This window comes from Parambassis ranga, chromosome 2 (genome assembly GCF_900634625.1).
Source record: "Parambassis ranga chromosome 2, fParRan2.1, whole genome shotgun sequence".
NCBI lineage: Eukaryota > Metazoa > Chordata > Actinopteri > Ambassidae > Parambassis > Parambassis ranga.
In genome coordinates this window covers 4,219,790-4,242,772 of record NC_041023.1, presented here as the reverse complement: position 1 = coordinate 4,242,772, position 22,983 = coordinate 4,219,790, and the positions used below count along the sequence as shown (strand labels likewise).

The window sequence follows — 22,983 nt, the reverse complement described above, 5'->3', positions numbered from 1 at the left end:
CCTCTTCAACAAGATGATGATGGGGCTCAGTGGACACTTTGGTTCAACATCTAAAAGTTAATAGGCTCATCAGGCTTTCCTGTTCTTGTGTGGTCCATTAAAGTGTAAGTGAACGAGGGCCCCTTCAGTCTGAAGGTGGTATTACAAGCTGAGATGTGATAAGAGCAGATCAAACAGATGACATGTTCAGCCTGATGTGACTTTTTGTCACATGACCAACGAATCAAAGCCTCTAATGAGACAGTTCCTCACCTGAGCTGGAGCTTTAGATTTGGACTGCTTCATCATCACTGTGAGGGGAAAAATATATACAGATTAAAGAGTGTAAAAAAATGTACATAAGAGTCTTAAAGCTGTGTGCAGGTTATCATGACACTGCAAATAGCTGGCAGGCTTCAGGTCACATTTACAGCATACCACCGAGCTCACATTCAACACACTTAAAGCGTAGTTTCACATGGAAAAGCAGAGGTCTCACAGCCTAAAAATAAAACTGATTTATTGTACGCCAGCGTATGAAAGCCTCATTGTATCCTCTCACATTTAAACAGTAATCAGTACAGCCTCCACCACAAACTGCAGCCGGAGCCAACACGAGCTGGCAGTTTCTGGAAAATGTGGATCCGGCAGGCTTGGAAAGGAAACACTGACAATTTTACAATTACTGGACTGAAAGAGGGGGAAAAAAAGCATTTTCACTGAATGTTCAGTGAAAGCAAGTCAGACTAGAAGCTCACAGCAAGAAGCATCTGTCCAGATGTGAGCCTATCAGAGGCCTTCGCTGAGAGGGTGGGGACGGAGGGGTTCTTAAAGGAGGCACTCCTACCTGCCAGGTACCTCTCCAGGGAGGGCGAGGAGCTCTGGTTCCAGCTGTAGCAGCAAAAGAAGAAGAGCCAGACCAGGAAGGTAGCCAACACCAGAACCAGGACACAGAGGAGCCGGGCCACGGCCGGGTTAGCCACAGCCCAGGTCGTCAGGACATCCATGCTGAAGGCACGCTGAGCTCGTCACCAGCAGAGCCGCGCTATCTGCTCAGTCTGATTCCAGCGTGTGTGACTGCAGCGTAGCTCATGAATGGGGCCGGTTTACGTCCTCTCGGGGCAGCCACGGTGCCTACAGCAGCAGCAGCAGCAACCACAGATGGATACCAGCTGTTCCAGAAGCAGCCGGGCTCAGACCTCAGCCCACGTCAGCTCTCAGCGTGTGTGTATGTGTGTGGGTGTGTAAGCTTGTGTATGTGTCTGTTGTGTTTTACAGAGTCCTGGAAAAGTGTGAGCGAGAGTATGTGCCTAAGAAAAACATTCTGGAGGAGTGGCTAGGAGTTGCAGTGGCTAGCTAAACTAAAAATCAGCCACTCCCCGGGCTGAGCATCAGAAGAAATGCTCACACAAAGTGACAGCAATGTAGAGGGGCAACTCAGAAATGCACCTGGGGCGATTTCCCTGAACACCTGCCAACTGTGACTTGTGTAATAACAGGGGTGAAGCCTGCCTTCCAGCACAGAGCTGCATTAGGAGGGCAGTTTGCTGCCGGAGGTGTGTGATGTTTGAATTCCTTTGTCATTTTTTTGGAGACAAGAAAAAAAAGCAGCAGCACATTCAGGTCAGGGTTACATAAGCGACAGACAAAAGTGACTAAGAACCCATTAACAAAAACTATTCACCCAACCGGTCCACAAACACCCTTTAAAATGTCATTGTAGTAATGCGATGAAGACAGGTTCAACAGTGCATTTACACCAGACAAATATTTACAGAGGATCTGCTGACAGATTGCCACTCCATCTTTAGAAATAAGGTGTGGTTAATCATTAACAGACAAGGCAGAAAAAGACCCCGCCCGTCAGGTTAACGATGAAGACAAAGAGGATCAGACAACCAAGTGTGTGACGGGACTTTTCCCCTCTAAGTTAACAAAAAAAACGCTTGAAGGCATCACCGAGTGGCAGCAGTGGGGAGACGACAGATAACAAAAGTTAACCAACACTGCCATCTAGTGGTCAAATGAGGAAGAAACACGTGTATTTAAAAGTTTTAAAAAGGTTTAATGTGACATTTTGAGTGAGATCACTACTTCCAATGTGTTCATAAATAAGTGAAAAATAAATCTGACCTCTAAAATTAATACCAGGATCTAAACAGGGGAAAAAACTGCGGGAGTGTTGATGATATTCAGACGTCATCAAGCCTAGCTGCCCCTTCTGAGGTGTTGTTTTATTGCCAATGTTAAACTGCCAGTTGTAACAGAGGAGAGAAACTGATAAATTAATGAATACAATAAAAATCCTCATTAATATCCCAAAGAGCCATCTGCGTCTCCTCCGTCTCAGTAGAAGCCGGAGTCTTGAGCAGCCCAGTTTGGTGTCTGAGGAGACGCACAAAAAACAAAACAAACATCAAAAGAAACAGAAATTAGATTTTGTACCAAACCACACAACCTCAAACCCCAAAGAACACCTGCCAGCCCTCACACTGACTGACTGACTGACAACACAGATAAACTCCAATACAACATCAAGAGAAAGGAAATCGGGGGTCACAAACATGAAGTTTTTACCTCGTTTCTGTTGCTGTGCGCCACTTTCTTCTCGATGTTCATCGCCAACATCTGGCTGCGGAATGACAGGCTCTTGGTCTTCTCTATCACCTGCTGATAAGGTGACACCGCGTTGTTGCCCATCACGACGTGACCCTGAAAAACAAGGTCACAGACCGACTTTCACAAACACTCTTGTGCTGTTTATACAAACACTAAGCACCAAGCAGTCACGGCTGTTTATGTCGGGCTCAGTGATTTAAAGCTCATCAGGATCAGCGTGTGCAGAGCCTCACCAGTTTGGAGTCGATCTTGGCATCGAGTCTGGCATTACGAATGAGGTTGACGATCCACCTTTCTGCCTCCTCAGGCGTCATGTTGAGCTTGTCTGCCAGCATGCTGAGTACGGAGAGAGAGAGAAGGGAGGAGGGGGCATTAAGTAAATATCCTTTGGGGAAACGGTAACTTCTCTCTTCACACTTTACTGGTGAATATTCATGGAAGAACTAGGATGAATAACATCTAAGTATAATAACTTCAGAACCTGAAACAGCTTCAAACGCTGAAAACATTTAACTCCTCTTCTTCACAGGTGTGAGCCCATTTTTAAAGACAGCTTACCTGATGCTAATACACTGATGAATCCGACAAAAGGTCTCAAAAATGAAGAGGCGGGCGTTCTCAATGAAGTCTTCAAGGCAAGCCACCAAAAAGAAGTCATTCACAAGGACCTGAAGCAAAACAAGGGACCGTCCTTATTACATTACAGAGAGAAAACTCTGGAAACGTTCCTACTGAATTAAATTACTGTTCCTTCTCTGCACATTTCACCATAGCTATGCTTTGGCAGAAAAATACGTTCCTATTCTACACTTAAGTACAGAACAGCCCCATGTGACGACCACACATGATGTAGAGGCAACAATTTCCTGCGGTTTGGTTACTTTACTTAACCGGAACTGTCAGCGTGATGGCGGGGGAAAAAAAAAAAAAAACAACCATGGCTTTCAAAGCCATTTCCTGTTTACCTCCTGGCTTGGATAATGTTTTTTTTTTGTTCTATCCAGTTCCACACACCCTGCATGCATGACACCACTGCACAAAAAAAGGAAGGATAAAATGACCCTCATTAAAATGCATGTTTATTTCCAGATCTATTTAAGGTTATCTGCTGTACAGGCAGTTCCAGTTAATGTATATTGTACATTGTGTATCTGCAACAAGAAGCAGATGAATCTATCTGAAAGCTGGAGTCATATTTCTGCTTAACGATCTCACACTCAGGAGGAGTTATAAATCTGTGGTAGCACAGCTAAACAAAGGAGCCAGAAAAGGCTGAAAAAAATGGCGGAGCTTCAGGTAGAAAAAAAATCTACCGCAGATAAAATGAAACTTTGCACTCAGTGTCTAAAATGTGATCAACAGTGACAACTGATAGCTGGTAAAGTGAGCCCAGCCACCCTTTCTACTGTTTGTAATAGTGATCCTATGCTCTCAGACCACAGGAGAGACACAACCAACTGATAAACTGGGAGTTCTTTACCTCCTCCACCTCCAAGACCGAGGCTCCCTATACTGGAGGGAACATGCCATCTTTTTTTTGTTTTTAAGTAAACTGGAGACCACCACCTCAGACCTTTAGAAGGGCTTTAATTTATAAAGCATTGAAGAGATGTTAAAAAGAAATGAAATGCCAATTTCACGAACAGCTTGTGTTGTGTAAGAAATCCAATTATTCAATACTTTGTCTGCTAAGTAGACTGAATATTCAATTAGCTTACAAGCTTGATAATTATTTTTTAACTCCTTTTTTTCATCTTGTAAAAGGAGCCCAGGTGCATGACAAACAAATCCATCAAAACGTTCTCAGATGGAAAAACAAACAGCATGTGGTGATGTCAACACTGTAATGAAGAAGAATTAATAATCTCTGGAGGAAAAAATAAAAAGTTTACATCACCGTCATCATCATGACAACCGAATGACATATTAAACTACCTCCGTGCTCACTCTCCTTATCCGACAGGATAGTTGAGCCCTCTGCCAGCACAGCGTAATTTAGCCAAGAGGGGTTAAAAGCCAATTGATGAAAATGTGAAAAGTGGTCCCCAAGCACAACTATAAAAATTGCAGTCAGGGGTTTCTGAAGAGGAGGCAACCGAGTCCTAAATCTGACAGCTGTTTCGCTTTGAAAATCAAACTGAATAAAAGTCAGAGCCGGCAAATCAGGCCAGACATGGATTTGCTGGAGCTGAATAGCCAAGTTAACCGCCCGGGACTCAGGAGATCAGAGCAGCACGGCTGAGGGAGGCTTCATATTAGCCCTCAGACCCAGGAGACAGCTGACTTTTATAGGGTGATTTAGGCCTGTGCAGCATCACACACACAGGCTGAGAGGAAAGCTGAAGCAAACAGAGGAGGATGTTTTTCTTACCGACTCACACTCCCTCAGCTTCTTCTGGGCGCTGTCGAAGTCAAAGTTGACGTAGAGACACTCCACGAACTCTGTGATTGGGTCTTTGTACGTGTACGACTCCTACAGGAGAGAAACAGGCACGTGCTGAGGAAATCCTTGAAACACTTCAAATTAAAATCACTCCTACTACACATTTAGTGGCCTTACCTGTTGAATGACTTTCACCAAGTCCTTGAGAACCTGCCTGCGCTTTCGTACGTCTTTGTTGGTGATGACTGCAGTTGTAAGGTAGCGCAGGATGTGTGGGCACATGGTCTGAATGGCATTCAGGTACCTGAAATACAATCATTATAAACCATCACCATGACTCTGCCTATCAACAGTCACTACATTCCAATAATAGGCTAAAACCTGCATTTATCCAGCGCTTTTTAACCCCAGTAGTTCCAAAAGGTACTTCAATGTCTTTCTCTTACACATGCAATTAGCAGCAACATGGGGTCCAGCACTTAGAGCCATCGAACCTGCAATTAGCTCTACTAGTTGAGCATCAGTATTCAGAAATTGCCTCCAGGTAATAAAAACAAAAACTCAGAATACATCCGTAAAGTGGCTTTTTATCTGGCAAACACAGATACATAAATAAAATGCCTCAGCTGCATGGCCTTGAGCAGGATAAAGAATTCAATCCAAGCTCTGGATGACAGCCTATAGAACACATTCACACACAATCACGCCTGAATGTCGACTTTTCTCTGCTGTATTGAAAACAAAGTGACTCACTGCGGCTGGTAGAGGAAGAGTTCAATGATGTTGTCCCTGCCTTTGGGATGGTTGAAGAACACAAAGAGGGACCAGTGAATGAGCCACGTCCTCTGCTGGAGTGACTGGAGAGGAGAGCTCACCGACTAAAGACAGGCAAGACACAAAGACCGGGAAATTAATTTATAGAAAAATAAATATACAGAAATCCAATATGGGTTCAGGGACAATGAGCAGACTGCAGGTCCATCTGACCTTTAGAATGGAGAAACTGCACGGTTATTTATAAGCCATCACATCAGCATATCAGCATAAACTGACATCACAATGTAGCTTTGATGGCAAGCTTTACTACAGTAGGATCCTTTCATATTTGCCCACAGACAAGTCTTAAGGCTGTTCCATACTCCACGAAAAGAGAGAACAGAGAACTCGCTCCACGGGTGGTAAGAGTAAAAAAAAAAAGTTCTTTTCGGCACGGAGGTACCATACTCCGCGAGACGTGTGTGTGCAGAACTCCTCATACGGCCCTCCTACGCAGCGCACGTCACACACAAAAAATTGACATGCAACTGTATTGTAAATTGTGAGCACAGTCGTGGTTACCTGGCCTAATGAGCTGATAATGCTCAGGGAATTGGGCGCACAGCATGACAATAGATAGAAGATCAGTGCAGCTGACTGTAGCAGACCTCTGGTCTGTGTGAGTTTAATTCTGTGAACGTGTGGATGACTATCTGCAATAATACATCCCGTCTCCCGGTGTTTAATGTGCGTCCAGCCACTGTAACGCCGTGATCAATACTGGGATTATTTTTTATCGCCACCTTTTGTACAGACACTCTCCTCTGTGCGCCGTGTTTCTCCTTCCAGGAGCTGTTTGCCGGCTGCTCATCTTAACTGTCGTCGTTGTACTTCCTCCTTCTGTCTGTGTGTTCTGCACCTGAAGAAGCTCTTGCGCTTCAACACATTTATCACGCCCACAATAAATTCCGACCAATCACAGCATGGTTGACGCACAGCCTTGAGAGAAAAAGTTCTGCCCGGGCCATGTGTACGAGAGCGCTGCACAACGGGCGGTCCGAGATAAAATATGACGTCATTTTGTGGGCGTAACGCAGGGGTGGGCAATTATTTTTTTGCGAGGGCCACATAGACTTCCATTAGAAAAGCAAAGGGCCACAAAAACATACAAAAACATCTGAAGCTGAAGGTTTTTATTTCACTATATGAAGTCAACACTGACCTCATATATCAGCCTGTTCTTGTTTTGTAAAATGACATTTTCTGGTAAAATAAAGGTTCAAATAAATAATGTGATATAACCACATAAATACATTAATAGCATAAATACTATAATCAGATATATGGAACTACTAAAGGCAACTAACTGATTAATAAAACAGCTTTTGATGTTATTATTCATATGTGACTATTGTCATATGACGTAGTTTATCTCAACCGCAACCGCGTTTCCCCTTAAATCACCTATAATGTTTGCTGCGTTACCAGCTCTGTCTGTGCTGAGTTAGGGTGCGATGTTCCATTATCAAGAACGTTGGTCGTCTTCTCTGTGAACATATCCGCGCTTATGTGTGTACGTGTGTGTGAACGCGGACGGGAGGAGAGAGAGAGTTGCGCGGAGTTGAATGAATGGAAAGATAGCGATATTATAAAGTCGCATTGGCGGAGACAAGGCTCAGAATCACTGTGTGGTGGAGGGAGTTGATGATGTGAACTGGTCTGTGTGTTTACTGCTCTCTCCTCTGTCCTCTGTGTGTGTCCAGGTCCACTGAGTGTTGCTGCTTGTATGTTGAAAAACACTCCGCACAGAGCAGAGCAGCAGATGATGTAAAGATATTTTTACAGAAGAAAACCATTAGAGTTAAAACTAACTTTAAAAACAATTCCAAAGCTCTGAAAGTTGGACAAGGTCTGAGCTTTTTAAGAGCAGATGACGATGTCGGCTGCAGCTCCGCGGTAACATCTGAATGCGCCGTGGCGTTTCTTCTCGCTTTACCGTACATTTCAGCATAGTCGCGCAGCATTTTTAAAGTGTACACAGCGCGACCGTGTCTCTACAAAAAGTAGATGGGATGAAGCAGTACACCAGCGTGGAAGAGACAAGGAGGGTTGGAAAGACGTTGCCGGTAATGCCGTGCTGACAGCTGACTTTTGATGCCTTCTTTTTTTTTATTGTGTGTACGAGTCCGCGGGCCGCATTGAAGACGCAAGCGGGCCGGATGTGGCCCGCGGGCCGTACTTTGCCCAGGTCTGGCGTAACGTCTGCAGGGGGGAGGGAGTTCTCTGTTCTCGCGGAGTATGGATCCAGCTTTAGAAGCCCCAACTTCGATAACACTGCTAGCAACAGCACTCTGGACATTGACTCTGTGTCAATGTGAACCATGTTTGTGATGCAAAAGACACTGAGATTTAAACAACCATATTGAGACATCAGACTGATACAAGACCTAAAACACTGTCCTAATGTGGGCTGGTGTAGTACTTCTAGTCCACACTTAATGGACTCTACTATAAAACCGCATTGATTGATGCTGCTGAGTCCACCTGCTCTACAATGCCATCTTACGGTACACAAAGTTTCCTCAAAAGGATTCCTTACATTGTTATCGACTGTCTCCCTCAGGCGGGTGAGATCCTCCATGGCTGCCTCCCAGTTCTGCATCAGGATTTCAGAGGCCAGTTTTCCCCACAGAGAGCTCAAAGCGTTTCTGTCTGTAGAGGGAACCTGAGCAGACACAGCAGCCAGTTCAGTACATCATATCGTTTTGTCATACTTGTTTTGAGATTTTCTCTGTACACGTGTGAAGATTCTTACCAGTACACGGAAGAAGTAGAGGTACTCTGCAGCTCCGGAGTAGTTACCGCACTCATACTGGAATTTGGCGTACCTGTACAGAGTGTCCAGGTATTCCTGACGGAACTGAGAAGGTAAAACATCAGAATGAACAGGGTTCAAAGGTGCAGAGCAAAGCAGATACATAAATAATGTTTACACTTCCTTTAATGTGGCTGATAAACAGGACCGGAAAAGGTCTACAGTCCTGAACTGCAGTCAGACTAACAGTGTGTTCTTCAAACTACTCGTGCTTTTGCTTTTTTTTTTCCTTCAAGAAGGCTAATTGGATGAGGCTGACAGCATGCAGCTGATTAGGAATGTGGCAACATTTTTCATCTTTTCAGGCAAAACAAAGCCTGTTCTCTTTCGCACGGACATTCTCTTTTTATAAAGTAGTTATCTGTTGTCCACCATTGGACACCATTGTTATGTGCTTATGAATCAGCAGCAGTAATAAAAGTAATTCATTTGTAAATTAAATCAAAAGAGTATTATTTTGATTATAGAACACATAATGAGCACATTGGTAGGTGTTGGATGTTTCAGGATTCACTGATTTAGATCACAGTCCTGCTGGTTCACAGTGGCAGCTGGTTGTTATGGAAACAAAGGCACACATTGTTCACACATTGTTCCTTGGAAATTAAAATGCAATGTGGGAAAAACATTTGAAAACTTACATTGTGTTTTTCTGACAGGTAGTCGAACAACATCCTGCCATCTCTGAGGAGGAACAAAACACAGGCTACATGTCAATAGATGACCACATAGACAAGCATTTGAACACCATCAGAGGTGCAGTCAAAGCGAAGTGTTTGAGAGGTTTATCTGACCTTGTGGACTGCATCTGTCGGGTGGTCTCTGGGTCTTCAAACATCTTGACTATTGGCTCCGTCTCTGACTGGAGCTGCTTCAGTTGGGCCACCACAGTGCTCCTCTTCTCCCTCAAGGCTGATACAGAGCAGTCACTTTCATTAAATACAGTATATGAAACCACTTGCTCTCAAAGAGGTTTAACATGACATGATAACTGATGTTTTGTGTTTAAGGTACAAATACTTCCAGATTTCTTTGACAAAAACATCTCATGATCGGTAAATAGACCTTTAATATTGCTCCACTTTTCTTTACTTAATGCAGTTTAATACAGGATTTACATTATAAGCTGACACAAAATCCATATTAAAGGATCTGAACCCATTTAACTCCACTGTTTAAAAGCCAAATGATATTACTTTAATCCTTTTCCCATGAGAACAAATGATTAAACCTGTCTTTTCTTACAGTGTGGTATTTCCTTGTCCGGGTACAGGTTTTTGTACACATCCATGGCAAAATCCACCATGTTTGTGTCGCTAAGGAGGTCCAGCTTCCCCTGGAGCAGTTCCTTCTCATTGTAGATCTGTAGCAACAACAAAAACAAAACTAAACTAACTATCACATAAAAGATCGACCGATTAAAACGGGCCCTAACGTGAACAAGTTTATGATCTGCTTAACAGATGCTACACTGTCGTAGTCAACGTTAATCCTGTGCGCTCACTGCAGTTGCTAAGCTAGCATGCTAGGTTGCTAGGTATCGAAAACAAAACGCTAGTTAGCCCATATATAGGATCACGGCTAACTCATTTCTGATGTGCAGCAACCTACTATAATGTCTATATCCAGGGTCAGTGCAATACTCCAGCAATTAAAGACAAAAATAAATTCGTAGTGAGTGATTAGCTGCTGGCATTTACCTTTGCTTGTTGGGGCTATAACGTGAGAGCTAGCCAGCTACCCGGCTAGGGTGCTCGTTGCTAGCTATAGCCTAATTTCTACCATTTGAATAGTCACAAATAAAACACTAAATGAATATTTGGTATTATACAATGCAAAAATGACTGTACCTCTTTTACAGAAAGGAACTCCAACAAAGGAAAAACCAAATGCCGGTCAAGAAAATGTGCTATCTTGGTTGTCAGATCGTATTCCGCCATCTTGACTGGCTTCAAAGGGAAACTTTATTGACACTCAGAGTGAAGACACAACCCACTGAATGGAACGTCATCAAATTAAATTAAATTAAATTAAATTAAATTAAATTAAATTAAATTAAATTAAATTAAATTAAATTAAATACAGAGCATACATGGTGCAGAGAATGTATATATTATATATACATATAATATATAATATATAATAATAAAAATGTACACACCTTAAAAACCGCTGTAAAAATAATATATATTAATATTTTTTCACACTTTAAATGACTCTTTAAATGAGTCTTTTAAAGCTACTTCAGCCTGAAATTTACATATCAAATATTAATTATATTTTGGGGATTTTAAAAAGGCCAGTTTGTTTACCAAACCCCCTCTGTTTTGTTTTGATTACTATTATACTAAGATTTAGTATAGTATAGTTATTCCATAACTAGAGTCCAGTGGCGCTTGCCGTCAGATGCAGTGGTGTACAGCATCACTGCATCTGACGCTTTGCATGACACTTGGTGATGTATGGCTTGGATGCGGCTGCTCATCCATAGAAACCCATTCCATGAAGCTCTCTACAGACTGTTCTTGAGCTCATCTGAAGGCCGCATGATGTTTAGAGGTCTGTAGCGATTGACTCTGCAGAAAGTTGGTGACCTATGTGCCTCAGCAACCACTGACCCTGCTCTGTCATTTTACATGGCCAACCACTTCGTGGCTGAATTGCTGTCAGCCCTAATCACTTCCACTTTGTTATAACACCACTGAGAGTTGACTGTGGAATACTGTGTTGTTCTTTGTGGCTCCCTTGTAGAAGTGGCATAACGGCTGGGTGGCAAGACTCCTGTATAGGTGGTTACCTGATCTTTCAGCTTCACCTGTGGATCAGCTCCTGCCTTGTCCACTCCTAAAGTGTAAATTCTGGCGTCCTCGGATGCAATTGGCTGCTTGACAGTAATGACAGAGTTTACTAGTCTTCTGCAATCTCTCATGGCGGATGGGTTCAGAGATCCTTTTATCATGGACCAGCGCTGTCTTTTGGTGATGTGGGAGTTAGTCCAGGCATTTTCCTTTGTTCACAGAAAAAAAATCTCCCCATCCTCTGTAGGGGAATACTTCACACAGATACTGATCATGTATGGCATAGAAGATTCCTCGTTCTTCACAGACTCCAGTAAAGCACACGTCATCTTTGAAGGTAGCGTCCTGTCCTCTGCAGAGTTGTACATTGATGGACTGTCTGTCATTACCAGCAGCTCTTCTTCCCCTCACTTTGTGGGTTACGTTCATAGCTCTGCTGGCAGGCCTCTAGCTTTCTCAATTCCTCCATCCAAAGGAGGGCTTGAGATGAGTACCCCTATTGGTATCACTCCCCTTTGTAGCCAGCAGTGTTAACTACCACAGAGCAGGTGTGATTGATGAGATTATTTCGTAGGTTCGTCTGGCTTGGACAGCTCTTTCAGAGGTGACAGGTGAATCCAGGTTGGCCTCTCTCTTAGCAATACAAACGGCAGTGGGTGTGAATAGCAACACGTGGTAAGGTCTCTTCCACCTCTCAGATGACCAGGTTTTTCTCTTTATCACCCTGATGAATACCCAGTCCCCACGTTTCACTGTGGAGGTGTGGTCAGGCACTTCCTGTTGAGGAGAAGAAACAGAAAAGGTAATATCTCTTCCTCGCAACATGGCTGCCATATAATCTGCAGTATTTTCTTTTGCAGAGTTTGTTTCTGTGAAAGACCTTAGTGGGTGTATATAGTAGGGGTGGCCTATATAGCATCTCAAAGGTAGACAAGCCTCTGCTGCTGGGCACTGGCCAGATTCTTAATTATCTGGTTTGTGAAATGTGTACCATTATCACAAAAGATTCTTTCAGGTTTTCCAATGCATGGAATGATTTCTTTTGTTAGTGCTTTGGCCACTGTTAGTGCATCAGGTGTCCTTGTGAGAAAGATTTCAAACCACCTAGTTAACACATCCAGGATCACTAAACATTATTTTTTCACATCAATTTGGCTCAATAAATGCATGTGTGTTGAAAGGGGTACTGTGTTTTGCACAGATAATACAGCCCAAACAATTTTTTTTAATCATTTGTGAATCCGTAAGTTGTGAGCTCTGTTAACTATAGATACCATCCCTCCTGTTGAGGCATGATCCAATCCATGACTCAGAAGAGCAGCGTATCCATAGAGTGATTTAGGTAAAACAGGTTTGTCTTCTGGACCTTTCCAAATTCCATCAGTATGTAATGTAGCACCCAATTTCTTCCAAGAGGTTTTTTCATTAGCTGGGGCAGAGGATTGCATGCTGTGGAGAACCCTCTTCAGTAAAGTATCCCGTCACTATGGGGGCCACCACACCTGGAATGGTCCCGAATGTGTTGGTGATTCCCAGAAGGTGATGACAGTGTGCTTTTACACAGCACTCATCATCTATGACCTCTACTTATTACACTTTCAGTCACAACACACTGCACTAACCACAGTAACCAAACATGGCAGACCACAGTCATTTACCCAGTCACAACTGCACTGATGCTTTTACACTGTCCCACACAACTTCATTCATGATGAGAGCATTATAGCACCAAAACCAGCACATTAATGTGAAACCATACATGAGGATTACGATTCACCACTGACACTGTTAGCCTTTCACATGCAGTAAAATACACTAATTAACTACTTTTGGCATTATCATGACACTAGAGACACACACACACAGCCAGCCTCAGAGACACACACATACACAATATAGAAGCTCATAATGCACAGCAAAGCTAATGAAGCCACATACAGATGTTTCAGTGTACAGGCTAATCCACACAGCATTAACATTAGCAATATGCAGAGAAAAGACACCATGAAACTGCCACATCATTACAGAGCTTCAGCAATATTAAGCAATGCTTATATTCTCAGTTGACTGTTAAAATAAATGAGCCCTGCTTCATTTAGCACCTGCTGATTAACATAAGACACAGTACTTTTCCATTCACATGCTAGCAGCCACACGCTAGCAGCCACACGCTAGCAGCCACGCCTGTCTGTAGCAAACCAGAGAAAGAGCTATGCAAGCACATCTGCTGGTATCCATAACACACAGCAGGAAGTTCGAGTTTAATATTTGCAATGTGTAGCTTCTTCATGTTAGAGCTATGTCTGTGATTTAATCAAGGCTTATTTTGTGTTGCAGGTAGTGTGCAGACTTGCTCTGTAGCTGGTGTTGGCGCTGAATGAGTACAGGCTACCTGAGCGCGAAATCCGACTCGTGCCACGGCGCCCTCTGCAGGCCAAAGCCACTCTTGCAGCTGTCACTGCAGTACCGGGGCTTCGGCTTTTTTACTGTTAAAACGGTTTGGGGTTTTGACACAGAAGAGGTGCCTTTCTATACGTATAGACCTGAGAAGGTTAGTGTATTACACGAAAAGGTGTTATTCTTCGTCCACCTTTAAATTTATTTTAGTCACAGTTAAAAGTTTATTTCCCAAATGGATAGTAATGCCAACCAGGACAGAGAGTTTAACAGGTGTTGCTAATGTAGACTGATTCATTAGGCTAAGCTAGCAACGCTAGCTCTGAAGTTAGCAACAGAACAATTATGGCACAGTGAGAAAAAACAAGTTAAGTTAAGTAGCTAGCTGCTACTCTTAGCATTGAAAGTTTGATCCAATCTTGTGCTTTTATTACCATCATAAGCTTTGCAGAATGTTCAGGAAACCCGCCCGCAGGATCTCAGCTAGTCATACAGTGCGTCTCCGTCAGGAACAGGCCCTCAGCATGACCATTTTCCTCCGGAAGATATATGGCCCGACAAAGTTTCTGCTCAGAGAGCAGGGAGAGGATGCAGAATTCACTGTGAGTTTATTCTAGGGGAATGCTGTGTGTTGCTAAACTCCAACTGATCCTCATCCTTATTCTAACTCATCTGCTCATTTTGGTCAGGTGTCCTTGGGTGAACTGCATCAGTGTCCCTGCCCTGTTTTTAAAACAGAGAAAGAGCTATGCAAGCACATCTGCTGGTATCCATGACACACAGCAGGAAGTTTGAGTTTAATATTTGTAATGTGTAGCTTCTTCATGTTAGAGCTATGTCTGTGATTTAATCAAGGCTTATTTTGTGTTGCAGGTAGCGTGCAGACTTGCTCTGTAGCTGGCGTTGGCGCTGAATGAGTAGAGCAGACCAGGGAATTGTACGGCCCACGGGCCGCATACGGCCCGAGCTGTGATGTCCACGACACAGCCCAGCTGATCATACTGTATTTGTCCGTGGAATAACAGACTTCAAGATTACGGAGGAGCTTGCAGCAATGCGGTCGATGAAAGGAACAACAACAGGGAGCGATCTGTTTATGGGGGTAAATGCTTGCATAGATACCCTGGGGTTGAAGTGGGACAGACTAGCAGGCGTCACAACGGACGGTTGCCTAAATCTTACAGGTAAAAATGTTGGACTTTTGAAACATATGCAAGATAAAGTGACTGAAATTGATGCAGATCAAAAGTTGGTATTTTTACATTGTATTATTCACCAACATGTGTTGTGCAAGTCAGTGCTAAAAATTACCCATGTTATTGATGTTGTTAGTAAAATAGTAAACTTCATCAGGGCACGGGCATTGAATCACAGACAGTTTGTCACACTTTTAGAGGAGCATGAGTCTGAGCATAGTGACATCGGCTACCACACAGCTGTCAGATGGCTCAGCCTGGGCAAAGTGCTGAAAAGAGTTTGGGACCTGAACGCAGAGATTCGAGAGTTCTGTGAGAAGAAAGGCAAAGACATCCCAGAGCTCTCAGATGAGAACTGGACGGTAGATTGTGCATTTGCTGTTGATGTGACTGCAAAGTTAGCAACAGAACAATTATGGCACAGTGAGAAAAACAAGTTAAGTTAAGTAGCTAGCTGCTACTCTTAGCATTGAAAGTTTGATCCAATCTTGTGCTTTTATTACCATCATAAGCTTTGCAGAATGTTCAGGAAACCCGCTCGGAGGATCTCAGCTAGTTATACAGTGCGTCTCCGTCAGGAACAGGCCCTCAGCATGACCATTTGACCATTGGGTGAACTGCATCAGTGTACCTGCCCTGTTTTTAAAACAGAGAAAGAGCTATGCAAGCACATCTGCTGGTATCCATGACACACAGCAGGAAGTTTGAGTTTAATATTTGTAATGTGTAGCTTCTTCATGTTAGAGCTATGTCTGTGATTTAATCAAGGCTTATTTTGTGTTAATATTTTTTAATTCAAACACTGCTACCTGTAATCTTTACTGTTACAGGGTGTTGCTGTGGAGATTCGCAGTACCCAGAGATCATAATGGTAAGTTGTCTTTCATAAATTTGAACATTATGAAAACCAGTTGTTTGTTTATTTTTTAATGTATTTTTTGCAGCCATTCTCTGATTGCTTTGTCACATATTTACAAGTACAGTTATGGTTGCATATGGCCTGTGAGTCCTTTGAAATTTGTCAGCTGTTTGACACATACATGCCACAGATTCATTTCAGCTCGGACTCGAGCTCCACTTCATGGTAGATGGAGATGAAATAAAACCCTGGTGTTTCCTAGGTTGGTCCAACACAATATAATCAGATACCAGTGTCAGAAAGAACAGAAATGTTCTTATACTGGGATCATCCTACAAAAACTTTGTTAGAAAAGGATGGAAAGTCTGATTTTAGGAGTTGATGTCTGGATTGATTTCTTGCTAAATGACTTGGCCAATGTAATATAGTGTAAGACATTAAAGTCACATCGTTGACTTTTTAGATCTGCAGGGTCTTTGTCTTATAGTAATTATAAGAATCACTGTCCTGGCATGATGATACATGTTAAAACATGTATCATATATTAATGATCATATTTTTGAATATGTAACATTGTAATTTAAGATAAAAATTCTAAGAATATAATTATTATTATATTATATTATTATATTATTAAAAAAAAAAAATTATTACCAAGAACAGCTATGGATGTTCAGCGGTGGTGTGTCTGTTTTCTCTCTTGCCCAGGTGTTTCCTATCATGCAATCTGGGCAGGTTTTGCTTGTAGGTGGAGAGAAGACCAGGCTCCAACAGCCCTTTGTGGGTTGGCCCAGGTCTCCATCCATCCATTTTCAATTAACCTGCTTAGTCCCGCAGTGCAGGGTCATGGGGGGCTGGAGCCTATCCCCGCTAGCTTTGGGTGAGAGGCAGGGTACACCCTGGGCAGGTCACCAGTCCATCGCAGGGCAACACACAGACAGACAACCACTCACACTCACACCTACGGGCAATTTAGAGTCACAGTCAATTAACCTATCATGTCTTTAGAATGTGGGAGGAAGGCACAGGGAGGATGGGCAAACTCCAGACAGAAAGTCAGAATCGGACCGGGAACGTTCTTGCTGTTTGTGTTAATCTTGAAGACTGAATTAAAACATTCAAAAACATAAAGACAGAGAAAGAGACTGCTGCATGTAATGAAGTTCATGTGTATCTTTGTGTATCTTTGCCCTCATTTTCTGACTCTAAATAAATGGCTTGGCTGCCCTCTGGTGGTGAAACGCTGACATTCACCACAACTCTATCAGTCTAACTTGCTGTATATGTGTGCTGCATGTCAGCGCGTTGGTCATATGCACACTAGGATAACCAAGAGCCGGAGGGTCCCACCTTATGAGCAGGGTCCTGCTCATAAGCTGCTTTCTGTTACAGGTGTCATATGAAGATGAGATCCCAGAAGCCCTGCCCAGAACTTTTCTACGATGTTTCTAATGCTGCATGTGAGCTGAGCAGGGCAGCCAGGGCATCAGTGATTGGAGTTTTTAAATGCAGCAATGAGCACGCTCAGTACAAACTAATGGGACAACAAAGTCAGCTGTCAAGCCCCCTGGAGGTGTTGTGGGTTTATTTACGAAACACCAGTGAAAGGGGGTACCCAGCTGATGACCTGATGAAAGCACCAAGGGCCCACACCTCACGCTGTGACATGCGAGTGTTGGCCATCACCCTTAAGAAAGTGGCTGAGCATCCACCCAGCCGATAAGCTGACAGCAATGAAGCCGTCGTATTATAGACTTTGGCAGAGTTAATGCAGCAGCTGTATGATAAGAAGCTTCATTTTGCAACTGTTCTACTGTCTACAGTGAAAAATGCTGAAAACATTTGCAGCCCTCCTTAAATATGTTGCTATAGTTCAATTTCTATGTGTGTGTTATATTTTATAGGACACATAACTTGCAGTTTGTTTGAGTTTTCCACTCAAACAAACATTTTCCACATGTTTTGCAAGAAAATGGCTTCTCACCGGTGTGGGTTTTCATGTGGACGGTTAATTCACCAGATCGAATAAAACATTTCCCACATGTTTTGCAAGAATATGGCTTCTCACCTGTGTGGGTTCTCACGTGAACAGTTAAATAACTAAGATTACTAAAACATTTCCCACATGTTTCGCAAGGAAATGGCCTTTCACCTGTGTGGGTTCTCATGTGGACATTTAAACTACTAACATTACTAAAACCTTTCCCACATGTTTTGCAAGAAAATGGCTTCTCACCAGTGTGGGTTCTCATGTGGACAGTTAATTCACCAGATTGAATAAAACATTTCCCACATGTTTTGCAAGAAAATGGCTTCTCACCTGTGTGGGTTCTCATGTGGACAGTTAGCTTACTATTTAGACTAAAACATTTCCCACATGTTTTGCAAGAATATGGCTTCTCACCTGTGTGGGTTCTCACATGGACAGTTAAATTACTAACATCACTAAAACATTTCCCACATGTTTTGCAAGAATATGGCTTCTCACCTGTGTGGGTTCTCACATGGACAGTTAAATTACTAACATCACTAAAACATTTCCAACATGTTCTGCAAGAAAATGGCTTCTCACCTCTGATAATTATCTGATCCGCCGTACCTTTTTTCTTACATGTAACCGTTTTACACAAGGTTTACATTTTAGATGTTTTTTTTTTCCTGGAGGACAGCTATGAGAGAGATTCACGCCACAGATTATTTCTGATTTAATATCACTACTTTCGGATACAGAAGTCACTATATAGGGCTGAGTCTCTGCATTCAGTACATGCTGTCCTTCCTCATGATCGCTGCAGTGAACCTGTGGTTCCTCTTTAACCTGTGGGGGTTCTGGTTCCTTCCAGTTCAGACTGCAGTTCTTCTCCTGGCAACAGAGCTGCTGATCAGCTAAAATCAGCTCTTCCTCATAAATGTATTGGTGAGCGAAATCTGGAGGATTAAAGCAAACAAGAAAACCGAATGTGATGATCAGAATTACATTACAGTTCAAAACAATTGCAACCTCCACAGTTCAAACAGGTAACATGACATTAGCATAGTGAATGCACACAGGCAAACATTTGGTTTGTGTATGTAGTTTGAACAGGGCTCTGGTGTGTGACCTAAATTCTCAATGGTGCAACCAAAAAACATCTGAGGTCGCACCAGTGCGACCAGCTGTTAGAGGGAAATACATTCTCTGCAAATTTTAAAAGTCTCCCTGTTGTCCAACAACAGACACACATCAGGCTCATATCGTGGTCTAAACCTCTGTGTGTGTACTGTAGTCAGACTGAGAGCACAGGAAACCCAGAAGAAGAACATGGACGTTCTGCGCAGAGCTGATGCTATGTGCTAAAGTTTGTTCCCTACTCCACGAGAACAGAGAAATCTCTTCTTGTTCCTGAGGTGACAAGAACAAGAACAAAGTTTGTTTTGACCCAGACTTGTTAAAACATGTGTGCAGAACTCCACTGCACCACGCAGCGCACACACATAGACACACAGACAGAGAGGTTTTAAAGACATTTCACTGCTGAACAGCAGAAACCGTAGTTTAGGTGAACATGTAGCAGAGGAGGAGGATTTGTTGTGAAGGGTGAAAGTATTTACTTTGCACTGTGTTACCATGTAGCTTGTGTTCACATATATTGAAGTTTGTCATTCATTGTTCATTCATTTTTATACATATACATTTATATTTTTTTAAGTGTTTACTCAATAATGCGTTTTTATTAGTTTTTAATGTTAGGAACTTTTATAGAAAATGAAAGCCATATTCTAAAGGAATGTGTTTTTCTCCTGAGTGCCCAGTTTAAGGTCACCCCTAGATCAGCCTCACAACCTATGAGATTTAAGGAATGAAAGCTTTACCTTATTAGGCAGTAAACATTAATGGTCTATTCGCTGTATCACCCAGGGTCTGCAGGGGGGATAGTAGATGCCCCTGTGGGCTGGCAGGCGGGAAAGTCCATGGGGTATATCAATGTGTGAATTCCATGTCCAGTGGTTGTTGATGCGTTGTTCTTTGTTGTTAATGGTTATTCTTGCCTTGTTCTTCTTCTTATTCTTCTTTGTGTCTCAACAACCCAGAGCTCTGTGACTCACTGCCTCACTGTTCAATAAATTGTAATCTTGAGACCAGAATTTACAAGTGGAGGATGTTCTGGCTGACCAGCAGCTCTGTAACCAGAAGAAGAACTCCATTCTGGACCAGGAGGAACCAGAACCTCCACAGGTTAAAGAGGAACAGCAGGAAGTCTGCACCAGTCATGAAGGAGAGCAGCATGTACTGAAAGATAGAGCAGAAAGAAGATTAGGTATAGCTGACTATTGTTTGACCTCTGGTATGTGTGATTTCAATTCTGTCAGGTCAGGCAGTCCATGAGTGGGTGAAGCCTGTAATGCTAACTGAAGGGCTAGAAATGTGTGACTTTGTCATGTCACCACCATGCAATAAGAGCAGATGCCCAGGAAAGACTGTGATAGCTGTACAGTAATGGTGACTGGCTGACTTGTTAGATTAGCATCTATATGTTTGTGTGATCAAACCAGCACTGATGACAATATAACACAAACAGACATTACATTCAACAGCTCACATCACCAGTGAACCCATGTCACTGCTTCCTGTTTGTCTGAACACTGTGTGCAGTCAAAGGAAAGCTGTGTAATGATAAAGTGCATCCTGACTGCACTGTCTCCAGCTGAGTTAATTTTAAGCAAATAATAGTCTGTTTTTGTAGTTTCCCTTACTGAACCCTAACCCTCAGTCCCCGGCTGTTCATCACAACCATCAGCATTAAGGCTGTTCCATACTCCATGAGAAGAGAGAACAGAGAACTCGCTCCACGGGTGGTAGGAGTAAAAACAAAAGTTCGTTACGGCACGGAGGTACCATACTCCGCAAGACGTGTGTGTGCAGAACTCTTCATACAGCCCTCCCAAGCAGCGCACGTCAAACACAAAAGGTTGACAATGCAATTGTATTGCAAATTGTGTGCACAGTCGTGGTTACCTGGCCTAACGAGCTGATAATGCTCAGGGAAGAGGGCGCACAGCATGACAATAGATAGAAGATCAGTGCAGCTGACTGTAGCAGACCTCTGGTCTGTGTGAGTTTAATTCTGTGAACGTGTCTGCAATAATACATCCCGTCTCCCGGTGTTTAATGTGCGCGAGCGACTGTAACGCCATGATCAATACTGGGATTATTTTTTATCGCCACCTTTTGGACAGACACTCTCCCCTGTGCACCGTGTTTCTCCTTCCAGGAGCTGTTTGCCGACTGCTCATCTAAACTGTCCATCGTAGTTGTACTTCCTCCTTCTGTCTGTGTGTTCTGCACCTGAAGAAGCTCTTGCGCTTCTCCACATTCATCACGCCCACAATAAATTCCGACCAATCACAGCATGGTTGACACACAGCCTTGAGAGAAAAAGTTCTGCCCGGGCCATGTGTCCGAGAGCGCTGCACAACGGGCGGTCCGAGAGAAAAGAATGACGCCATTCTGTGGGCGTAACGTCGGCAGGGGGGAGGGAGTTCTCTGTTCTCGCGGAGTATGGATCCAGCTTAACAGTGTGTTCTTCAAACTACTCGTGCTTTTGCTTTTTTCCTTCAAGAAGGCTAATTGGGTGAGGCTGACAGCATGCAGCTGATTAGGAATGTGGCAACATTTTTCATCTTTTCAGGTAAAACAAAGCCTGTTCTCTTTCGCACGGACATTCTCTTTTTATAAAGTAGTTATCTGTTGTCCACCATTGGACACCATTGTTATGTGCTTATGAATCAGCAGCAGTAAAAAAGTAATTCATTTGTAAATTAAATCAAAAGAGTATTATTTTGATTATAGAACACATAATGAGCACATTGGTAGGTGTTGGTGGATGTTTCAGGATTCACTGATTTAGATCACAGTCCTGCTGGTTCACAGTGGCAGCTGGTTGTTATGGAAACAAAGGCACACATTGTTCGTTGGAAATTAAAATGCAGTGTGGAGAAACATTTGAAAACTTACATTGTGTTTTTCTGACAGGTAGTCAAACAACATCCTGCCATCTCTGAGGAGGAACAAAACACAGGCTACATGTCAATAGATGACCACATAGACAAGCATTTGAACACCATCAGAGGTGCAGTCAAAGCGAAGTGTTTGAGAGGTTTATCTGACCTTGTGGACTGCATCTGTCGGGTGGTCTCTGGGTCTTCAAACATCTTGACTATTGGCTCCGTCGCTGACTGGAGCTGCTTCAGTTGGGCCACCACAGTGCTCCTCTTCTCCCTCAAGGCTGATACAGAGCACTTTCATTAAATACAGCAATGTATATGAAACCACTTGCTCTCCCAGAGGTTTAACATGACATGATAACTGATTTTTTGTGTTTAAGGTACAAATACTTCCAGATTTCTTTGACAAAAACATCTCATGATCGGTAAATATCTTGACAATAGCTGACACTACATGACAGACCTTTAATATTGCTCCACTTTTCTTTACTTAATGCAGTTTAATACAGGATTTACATTATAAGCTGACACAAAATCCATCTTAAAGGATCTGAACCCATTTAACTCCACTGTTTAAAAGCCAAATGATATTACTTTAATCCTTTTCCCATGAGAACAAATGATTAAACCTGTCTTTTCTTACAGTGTGGGATTTCCTTGTCCGGGTACAGGTTTTTGTACACATCCATGGCGAAATCCACCATGTTTGTGTCGCTGAGGAGGTCCAGCTTCCCCTGTAGCAACAACAAAAACAAAACTAAACTAACTATCACATAAAAGATCGACCGATTAAAACAGGCCCTAACGTGAACACGTTTATGATCTGCATAACAGATGCTACACTGTTGTAGCCAACGTTAATCCTGTGTGCTCACTGCAGTTGCTAAGCTAGCATGCTAGGTAGCTAGGTATCGATAATACACATAAAATAAAATAAAATAAAACAGCATACATGGTGCAGAGAATGTATTGTTAGCTGTAATCCATGTAAACATATAATATAAAGAAACAGGAAGATAACAAAGGCTGCTGCATGAAAACAGCATCTGAAAGTTTATTGGAAACATATTAATATATTGTAATGTAAAACATTAGGGTCAGACATATTGTTTGGGGGTGTCTGCGCTGTGAGGATG

At 42.7% G+C, this 22,983-nt stretch overlaps 3 protein-coding genes across 3 annotated transcripts; all 3 read right to left on the bottom strand.

The window, feature by feature from the left end:
* Positions 1-2,120: 2,120 nt before the first annotated feature.
* On the bottom strand, positions 2,121-10,576 carry LOC114446364 (eukaryotic translation initiation factor 3 subunit E-B). Its single transcript, XM_028421946.1, has 13 exons — positions 10,463-10,576; positions 9,858-9,975; positions 9,407-9,524; positions 9,254-9,296; positions 8,553-8,657; positions 8,337-8,462; positions 5,735-5,859; positions 5,159-5,285; positions 4,970-5,071; positions 3,157-3,266; positions 2,832-2,934; positions 2,557-2,691; positions 2,121-2,364 (listed from the first exon to the last, which is right to left on the bottom strand). The coding sequence occupies exons 1-13, from the start codon at positions 10,550-10,552 to the stop codon at positions 2,326-2,328; spliced, it is 1,341 nt and encodes a 446-aa protein (XP_028277747.1). The 5' UTR covers positions 10,553-10,576; the 3' UTR covers positions 2,121-2,325.
* Positions 10,577-14,286: 3,710 nt separating this feature from the next.
* LOC114431926 (eukaryotic translation initiation factor 3 subunit E-B-like) lies at positions 14,287-22,582 on the bottom strand. The gene is made up of 4 exons (XM_028399608.1): positions 22,491-22,582; positions 22,011-22,128; positions 21,858-21,900; positions 14,287-14,373 (listed from the first exon to the last, which is right to left on the bottom strand). Exons 1-4 carry the CDS (start codon positions 22,549-22,551, stop codon positions 14,287-14,289), a joined length of 309 nt encoding a protein of 102 aa, XP_028255409.1. The 5' UTR covers positions 22,552-22,582.
* On the bottom strand, positions 17,761-19,037 carry LOC114447742 (gastrula zinc finger protein XlCGF17.1-like). Its single transcript, XM_028424163.1, has 3 exons — positions 19,007-19,037; positions 18,681-18,725; positions 17,761-18,434 (listed from the first exon to the last, which is right to left on the bottom strand). The coding sequence occupies exons 1-3, from the start codon at positions 19,035-19,037 to the stop codon at positions 17,761-17,763; spliced, it is 750 nt and encodes a 249-aa protein (XP_028279964.1).
* Positions 22,583-22,983: the final 401 nt, after the last annotated feature.